The following is a 9725-nucleotide window of genomic DNA, read 5'->3' as shown; positions in this document are numbered from 1 at the left end:
AGGTTCCTATTAAAAGGCCTGTAATGTGTGAGTGGGTAAACCCAGTCATTTGCTGTGCTTCTTACGAGCAGAAGAACACTGGCAGATCCTCTTTCAAGCCTGGTTGTATATCTGGTTGCAGCGGCAGCCTGTGTTTCCTGGCCTGGTTTCCAGTCATGGCAGTGACTCAGTGTAGTGTTTGCAGGCTGAGCTGCCAACCATGTGTTCCAAATGGGACAGTTCCACTTATTTTTTTTTTATTTATTATTTTTATACATATTTGTTCAAAGAGCCATGCTGAGAAGCTGCTCTGTTTGTTTCCTTTCTTCTTTTGTTTCATAAACTGAAAAAAATCCTTTCCAGCTCCAGCATCCTTTATCCTCCCATTTCCCTTCATGATGTCACCTAAGCCTATGACAGGAAGCCAACATCTGACATGCAGAGACACCTCTGCACTCTGAGCAGGATGCTGGGACTAAGCACAGTTAGCACATTTTATTCCCAAGACATCCGCATCCAGCAAGTAGAACTGTGCCCTTGGTTCGAACAGATCACGGAAGCGAACATCCTTTCTTGATTCCTGGTGGTTTACCTACTGGGATATTCTCTACTATCCTTAACTGAATGATCTCTGATAATTTTCCATGCTTAATTTTGACACACTGCTTGTGTTTCTGGAGCTTCCATCACTTTACTTTGGCTTCCTCTTACCTAATTTTGCCATGCTTTTGGAGATGCATGCACCTCGCTTTTGTCTTTCCTGTATTTTCCTTTCCACGCATCTAAAAGTGAGGGAAAAGAATTGGTTTGGGTGTCTTATTTTGGTAGGAACTGTGAAGCTGGTGTTTCTGAGCCAGTATACTACCAAATAATTTTTTTTTTAATTGTCAGTTTCTTCCTTCAAGAAGAACTTTCTTCCCCACAAGAAGTCTTCTGAAAAATATGTCCTAATAAAAGATCAGAATGCTTCTGCTGCTTTGTACCTCCCTCTTTGTACTGCAGGAACTGGTGGCACATTATTGTTATTATTACTGTTACTTCTTCACTGCTCTGACTATAGACCAATAACTTTGTTAGGTACCAGAGAAGTCTAGTATATTCGTCACTTCAAAGAGTTTCTAGTGTGAGTAGACAGTGGTGTAAATTTCTGTGCCTACCCATCCCTTAAGAGTCAAGTAATAATGTTGTACTTACAGGTAATTTTTTAAGAGGTTTTAATCCTGAATCTCTGTCCTTTGGAAACATACTTCATCAGAGCTCCACAGAAAATAGCTTCTAATCTGGATCATCGGAGCCTTTACTCATATTAGCTGTATACTGGCTCCAAATATAGACTGCCATTGACGTGCTTGTATGTGCAGTCTGGGAACCAAATATAAGCTGTGTGTGGGCTGAAAACTTCCCTAGACTTGTGGAGGAAAGATGAGGCTGTTCGGAAGCGTGTTTCTAATATATCGCTTTAATACTGATAAACTCTCAGAAAGAAAAATTCCCAGTTAGGTCAGAGACTGATGGACTAACATGGCTCCAGTGGAAGGGGATGAGGAGCATGCCTGGGAGGCAGTGTGGGATCTGACTCTCCTAGCAGCAGCAATGCTGTCAGAGTGATTGATGCTCACGCTGATGAGGTCTGCATGCAGACAATGACCGTGCGTCTCGGGTCAGTCCTTTTTTTTTAAACCAGCTATTCTACTCTTAATGTGCAAGTGCATTAATCCTTGGATTTCAGCAGAGTATTACATTTTTCTGCCTACACAGTGCTCATCACTATGTGTGTGGTGATGAATGGATCCTCTCCACACTTCTAAGGAGGCAGATAAGGCATAGAGGGATTAGATGACTTGCCCAAAGATGCCCAAGAGATCTGTCACAGAGACAGTGACTGAATCCAGATACTGGAGTTCAGTGCTAGTTCAGAGCTGTGGCTGACATTCATAATCCCCCTATAAATTCAGTTGGACAACAAATATGGTAGCCAGTAGCAGGACTGATCCCTGTAGGATCTGCTGAAAGCATTCCCGAGGCACAAAGCTTTTGAGTAAGTGCACAGAGACCTCACTAATGGATTGTTTTTAATTCTCAAATATTACAGAATAATGGTGATGGAGAGTCAATCAAAACTGTTCTCACGTCTCCTGAAAACCGTATCCTTATCAAACGCATGCTGATAAAGTGTGCTGACATTTCCAATCCATGCAGACCCATAGAGCAGTGTATAGAGTGGGCCGGACGCATCTCTGAGGAGTACTTTGCACAGGTAAGACAGCTAAAATGGGCTGCTGAAATTCCAGGTGAGCATCTCTTCAAAAGGGAGGAGAAGGGTGCACACACTGCCAATGTCCCAGAACATCTAAGGCTGCATTATGTAATTCAAAAAATAACAACTTTTTTATTTTAAATTATGGGATATTACTCGTGCTGATACAAGACTAGATGCCTTCAGACAGATGAAAGTTGACAGCTTCTACAGTGCAGTTTCTGAAAAATTTAAGCTTTCAAGTTGTTCAGTTTGGAGCTGGGCTTTTTGAGTTTTGCCTGCAAATGCATCCCCATCACAAGAGGCGGAGGAAGAGTGTGGTGCCTTCTGTGTACCCAGGCTATGCCTGAAGATTAGGATCACCAGGTCCTAGTGTTAGCATGGGAACAGCACTCACTCCAGGAACTGCTGAAGGCCTTAGGACACTGTGCTGGAAAAAGGTTTTAGAAAGATGGGGAAAAGGAGCGGACAGAGTCATTATTACAGATGACAGACCAAGTACTGCAACTGGGACTTGGTACCTCAAGAGAGGAAAAAGAGGATAAAAAATACATTTTGCCATCTCTGAGTTGTACAGTGGCACTTCCATTAGAGACTGAGAATGGCTGAGGATCTTTTAGCTCTGAAGCAGTCATAACTTAATCAGTAACACATGAAGTTACTTGGGGTCAGCTTTTTGTATAGATGCAGAAGGTAAATGTATCACTTTGTGGGAAACACTGGAAGGCATAATTTGTCTGCTTTTTGTCTGAAACCTAGAGGACTAGGTGCTTCTTGAGATTTCTTCAGGTTCCTCTGTTTATTTAATATTGCATGCTCTAGTCAGTGCCAAACAGTCTGCTGCTAAAAGAAGCCCATTAACAGAATGTGTCCTAGATGAATAATCACAAGAGTGTTTTTTGCAGACTGATGAAGAAAAGAGGCAAGGTTTACCTGTTGTGATGCCAGTTTTTGACAGAAATACTTGCAGCATCCCCAAATCCCAAATATCATTCATTGATTACTTCATCACTGATATGTTTGACGCCTGGGATGGTAAGCAAAACTCTGCTATATTTCCTGACAATAAGTATTTTGTGGACATTTGAAACTACTGTGATATAAAATTGCTTTCTTATGGCTCCTAAAGAAAGGAGGGGAAAAAGGGAAGATTTCTGCAGTTAAGTAAGCTTAATAACTTCATTATTGCTTGGAAGTATTTTCATACTGCTACAAGCCCTTCTCATGGCTTCTCTGTAATATATTAGATTCGGGCAATGTTTAACTTCCTCTGTTTAAAACTTGCTTCTCTGTAAATGGAGAACAGAACCTACTCTCCTTGATAGCACTTTGGGCACAGTCATTTTGTCCATGTTAATATCAGTTACTCTTCAAGACAAATTTCTGCAGTCTGAAAACTGCTTGGGGGAGCAGCTGTTTCCTTCCAAGTGCTGCCTCCGTGGTGAAAGTGGTCAGAAATGTGACTCTCCTGAATGCCAGATCATGACATGTGACTGAGATTTGATGAAGTAGAATAATTACAAGCATAATTAGCTATGCCCCTCCTGGAAAACTGGGTCCCTTTGCTGGGACTTGGGATACCAGTATCAATTAGACTTACAGAACCGTTCTCAGTGGCCTGAGTGATAAATGAGTGATGAGTGCTATACAGCCAAAACCTTTTCAAGTATCAGTATGACAGATTTAAGCTTTCCTACTTAACACAGTTGCCCAGGCATTTCAAGTGATATTTAAGCAAACAGAATCATGTGACTGCTTCAATTCTGCAAGCTAAATGCACTCTACCCTTTCTTCCCTAGCATTTGCAGACCTGCCAAATTTGATGCAGCATCTGGATAATAACTTCAAATACTGGAAAGGACTAGATGAAAAGAAGCTGCGGAGCCTTCGACCACCACCAGAATAGCAATTAGAACATGGTGTGTAATTTACTAACCAGATGCATATTTATTCAAGCTCACTTCTATTCATGTGATTTCAGATTTGTTTTGGTCTCTTCAGTATTACAGTAAGGCTAGCCCCTGCGCCTGGGGAACTTTCAAATTCAAGAGAACTTGAGGTCAGCAGTTGACTTCCACAAACTACCATGTGTGGACTCCAATGAAATAAGCCTATCAAGTGGAATTACACTGGATTGCTGCAGTACTCATACTGAAGAGGATTTATTAGTGAACATATTTTTGCGATACCTTCATACCAGTATGTGAAGCTGGAAGACCTTGAAGAATCCTCATAAAAAGGACATTCACTAGAAGATTTTGCTTAATCCTCAATCCTGCAAGTGAAAAAAGAAATACCTGTTAATAGAGACTCACGGCTTTTATGAGAAAGCTACATGCTTTTTATAAGCACTTAAGACAGTTATGTAGAACAATCAGACATTTAAAATGCAACTCTCTATGAAGGAATTTTTGATCTATGAAAAATAGATGTACTCTATTTTTTCACATCACAGAAGGTGCAATCATTCACTTCTGAGCACTACTGAAAGTGAGTTCTCTTTAAGAAATTTAGTAGCAAATGTAAAAAATAACACAAGAATTTTTTAGGTTGATCGTTAGCATCTATGATTAAAATGATATGTTTTATTTATTTTGTTAGATGTTCAATATTTTCTATGAATTTATAAATACTTAAAAGCCAAAGCCAACTTTAGATGCATTACAAATTTACATGATTCATACTCATTAATATACATTTAATTGATGTACAGACCTTTTATTTTCATAATGCAAATACAAAATACTATACAATGATACATTTTTATTGCACTGTAAGGATAGATGTGTATGTTTAAATATTGTCTGATTTATGTTAATTAAAATAAGTTTTATTGAAAAGGTCTCACTTGAGAATAGTAGAATAAACAAGAAATGTATACTGTCTGAGCACCAGAACTGCAGTCGTTCTCCCACAAAGCAGTGATGACCACCTGATCTTCCCTTGGCTACAAAAATAATATCATGTTGGAACTTTCTGTTTTTTCCCATGAAATTTTATGACTGAATTCCCTGTCAAAGTCTGCCTTATTTTATATAGTATTTCTACAAAGCATTCCACAGCATATACGAAGAGGTAATACTAAACATCTAATTAATTTCAACATTTTATAGCCTATGTATTTTCCTCTACCACGAAAGAAACAGAACATAAAACCACAAACAAAAACCTTTAACTCAAGAAGTTTGTAAAGGCTGTGTACCTTCACAATTTGAATGAAACCTTCATAGCAAACACCAGAAAATAATAAAATGTATATTTTAAGAAGTGTCAAAGTCCTAGCCATTTCATTTGAAATGTATATTTACTTTGTAGTTTGCAGACTAACAGGTACATGAAATTCTTTTCAAAATAACTAAAGATACCTGCTGTCTGGGGAAGGGAAGCGTTGAGGAGGTTGGACTGTCAGAAGGGTGATGAAAGGTAGTATATGGCTGACAAGCCCCTGTGTTTGTGGCTTGACCTTGGCAAGTCCATCAAACACTTGTGTGCCCTTGGACAAGTCTCTTCACAGCTAAAAGCAGTGCCACACTTGTTCCACTGAAGGACCAGAAGAGTATCCTGTCAGCCTGCCCAGTAGGCAGAAAGGCACTCCAGAAGCACTGAAAGAATTGATGACCATTGTCAATGCAGAAGCCATTGACTTTAGAGACTTTTTGAACCATTGCTGAAGAAGCACAAGCAAGGGAGAGGTGGATGATGGAGCAGTTCAGGGACTGCAGCAGGAGGAGCCTTAAAGCAGGTAAGAAAGGAACAGGTGTCCCCTCCAGTGTTACCTGTTTCTATGTTCCTCCTTCATCTCCAAGCCGATGAGACTTGGGCCACCACCATTTGTAGCTCACTACTGTTCGTGTTTGCATCATGCCTTTTGCCAGTGCTGCCCTCACCCTGCTTGTGTGCTCTCCCTTCCTACATACTATTTGGGTTATATGCTGTTGGCTTAGGGAGGTCTCTTTCGTAATTCCCTTTAATTCCCTTTAGTTCGTTGGTGTGTGTATATTGCATAACCCAGCGGGGCTCAGATCCTGCCTAAAGGCACCCAGACCACGCAGCTGTCTCAGTGATAATAGTAGGACAGAGGACCTGAGGTCCTTATAGATCTTCCAGAGGTTCTACAGTTGATACTGAAGGAGCAGATATATTTCCACTGAAGGCTGAAAAAATCAAGTATCCTATTTTTCAAAGAGAACATGTAAGGAGCAGAGTTGGCTGCCAGATATGTTGTTTTCCTGGCAATATTACATTGTGTTTCTGTATACATGCACCTATTGTAATTGGCTTGTCATTTGCCACCTGGCGTTAATCTCTTCTATTGCATGCAGGGTCTTGTGCCTGGTTCAAGGAAGAGCTGCTCTGGCTCCGTTAGAGGGAAGCTGCATCACACCATCAGTATCTCCTCCACTCACCTGCTGCAAAAAGGATAGGAGAGGAAAAGTAACAGCATATGGGTCCAGAGAATGTCTGCAGGAAGGGGGTAAAAATATTTATTCCTAAGCATAGTTAATATTCTGAGTTGTATTAATGAATGGTAAAAGCAGTTAATTTAATCTCCTATAAAAATGCTTCATGCATCATCATTGAAAAGAGTGATCAATATGATTAATTCCCTGAAATTCACACTGCATCTTTAATGACATTACTTGGAGTGTAGAGCCGTGCTAATCAACCCTCTGTATCAGCCAGATTTATGTCTATATTGGTGTACAATAATTTCACTTAACATAAAATACTGATTTGCAGCCACTGAATGCAGCTCTGTTGATTCTGTTGTCCATCTAAATTTCGCTGTTGCCAGGGACAGATTATAATTAAATTCTGGAACCACCATGCCCGATTGTCACCTAAGCTCTCTTCCCACTGAGCTTCTCTTTACAAGCTACACCTCTTAAGCCTTCTGTGCAGTGTGAGGCTGTGTGGTTCAGCGGGGCTGATTCCAGGCTGCAGCCCATGCAGCAGGAAGGGCCTTGCTGTGGAGCAGTAAGAGCTCGAATGTGATGTTCATCACTCCAGTATCCGAATGTCTTTGGAACCCATTGCAAATTCTTCAGCCCTTACAGATCTGTTTCCTTTTCTCCAAGATTACACATGAACATCACATGCCCCGTGCTCTGAGTTTAGCATCTCTTCCCATGCTTTTTGAACTGTCACTCAGTGATGGAGCTGTGCTTGGGACAGAAACCATGGCTTTACTGATGGTCCTTCACCATGGAAAGGAGAACACTGGAATAAACTGAAAGAGTATGATTGAAATTATTCCCTGTTTCAGACAGGCTGGCAGTCTTATACAGTGTCTACACTTTTCATTTGTTCTTGCTTTGGTGCTATTACAAGAGTAAATTCCAATGCAGACACGATGAAGGAGAGGTCCTTTATGCACCTCCGGGGTTTTAATCTTAAAACTTTGTGTTTTAAAACTGAATGAGGTTCAGCAATTCAGCATTAAATGACCCATTCAGAATGATTTGCTCTATTTTCCATGCTGCTTATTTTCAATCAGGTAATACTGCTGCTAAACCTGGGTTGCTTCCAGGTGGGTATGAACTATTATGATCTGGTAAAAAAATGTTGGCTTCTCAGCAAATTGCCCTAGATTTATATCTTGGTCCCTTGAAGGGATAGGTATAAAATTCTGGGTAATAATTGCTTATTCTTACAAAAGGAGAAACCAGACAGATGTTGTGCACAGCTACCCTGTCACAGGTCTGAAGATGGCTTTCGTACTACAATTTTCCCAATGGCTATATATAAATTAAAAATCACCTGAAGTGGAATGAATGGCTTGGCTTTGTTGCAGTGCTTTTTGATGTGGCTGTCTCTGCTTGTCTCAGTAGAGACATCATTAATATGACACTTAAGAAAATGTGTCATGAACATGAAGGAATTGAAGCAATGACAAAGCCATTGCTACAGAAGAGAGAAGAAAGGATAATAAAATTAAATGTCTACTAATCCCTTACAGGATGCTCAGAAACAGCACAGGGAAACTCTAGTCAGTTGTGCCCTTCTGTGAGACCAGAAGGGTTTGAGTCATGACTCTGCATGGAGCACTTGGAAATGAAGTCTTAGAGCTATTCACAAGCTTCAAAACAAATAACGTCTCTGCTGACATGTGACATCATGCCTCCAAGGTACAGTGGTCCCAGGGGTGCTCGTTAAATGATAGCAGGATGGATTGCATTTCATCCTGACATGATGTTTGGATGCAGAAAACGAGCTTTTAAATTAGTGCCATGTCCCTGTGCAGCCTGTACTGCTGGATCAGAACAAAGAGGATGTCTAGGTGCTTCAGCTATTTTTTGTTCTGCTGAAGCTATGGCTCTGTGGGCAAAGGACTTCTGTGTTGTAACTCCACTGAATGCTTTCTCTTGGTGCCTGCTTTGAATGTTACTAGGGCAAAGTGTCTCATGTTTTCCTTTTTTTCCCTTGTTTAACATCTTTAAGAATCTCCTCCCACACTTCCCACACAAACCTCAGTGAAATTAGCTTTGCAAACCCTGTGAAGCTGTGTGTAGCATCCTCTTTAACAAGCAAGGCAACTGACTTAGGAAAGGCCAGAGGAGCCAGAGCCACTAAGCAAAATGGATTTGAGGCATCCAAAAACCTTTGAAGTCCTGGACCTTCAAGCCCTGCTTGTGGTTTAACAGTAAGTCTTTCTCAGGCCAGGAAACAGTCTTCTGATGTTCCACTTTTTCCCTCTCTGCTTCTCCGTCTTCCGTTTTTCTTCTGATCCGATTTGTCCTTCCTTTAACTCCACTGGCTGTGGATGCCCCTCAAACACACAGCCATAAAGCTGGGACTAAAGCCTGCCTTTCAAACCCACTCTTGCAGCTTACAACTTTTACCACAAGAAAATCTTTTTTTTTCCTGATTCAAGTTAAAGAGAGCCTGGACAAATACCCTATAGTGGCTGAAAGCCTTACACTGGGATCCACAGGCAGAAGGAGAACACACACACAGTTAACTAAAACAGCTTGTGAGCACTGCATTGCTACTGCATGTAGCGTGAATATGTGTGCAAGGTCTGTTGTATTGTACTCCCACACGCACATTGAAGCTCAGAAGCATTCGCAGGCACCTCTGCCTTTGAGCTTATGTTAGCAAATACAAGCAGCTGTGGACACTTGTTGATAATTGAATCTCTCTTTTCTTGGTTTGCTTGCTCCCCCCCTCGAGTGGCAAGAGTCATTGCTAGAGCTAAAACTAATCTTAGTTCAGCCCACGGTAATTAATAGAAGTTATTTCATCCTTTAATGACATACATTTCCTTTGAGATAGTGAAATAGCACAGCAACGAACACAGTTTGAGAGAGGAAGTGAAAAAGGTGATTGCCTGGTTTTGAAATGAAGGGAGGAATTTAGCCAGTGTGTAATTATTCAAGTGAGAAGTTGGTCCTGTCTGTCTTTAATATTCCAAAGTGATATCTGATGTAAATCCTTCCCCAGCATTCATTACATTAGCTCTTAGCTCAACCTGAGCATGCTGAGTGCC

General features: G+C 40.8%; 1 protein-coding gene across 1 annotated transcript in view; it reads left to right on the top strand.

Annotated features, from left to right (window-relative positions):
- PDE8A (phosphodiesterase 8A) overlaps positions 1 to 4306 on the top strand; it is a 37085-nt gene extending 32779 nt beyond the window's left edge. The window contains exons 19-23 of the mRNA XM_010167066.1: positions 1789 to 1800; positions 2072 to 2236; positions 3142 to 3271; positions 4036 to 4155; positions 4238 to 4306. Of these exons, the coding sequence (XP_010165368.1) occupies positions 1789 to 1800; positions 2072 to 2236; positions 3142 to 3271; positions 4036 to 4142 (414 nt within the window). The 3' untranslated portion in view covers positions 4143 to 4155; positions 4238 to 4306. The remainder of the gene's footprint in view (positions 1 to 1788; positions 1801 to 2071; positions 2237 to 3141; positions 3272 to 4035; positions 4156 to 4237) is intronic.
- Positions 4307 to 9725: the final 5419 nt, after the last annotated feature.

This window comes from Antrostomus carolinensis, unplaced genomic scaffold (genome assembly GCF_000700745.2).
Source record: "Antrostomus carolinensis isolate BGI_N321 unplaced genomic scaffold, ASM70074v2 scaffold5224, whole genome shotgun sequence".
Taxonomy (NCBI): domain Eukaryota; kingdom Metazoa; phylum Chordata; class Aves; order Caprimulgiformes; family Caprimulgidae; genus Antrostomus; species Antrostomus carolinensis.
The sequence above is the reverse complement of the archived record's forward strand: the minus strand, read 5'-3'. Positions and strand labels throughout refer to the sequence as shown.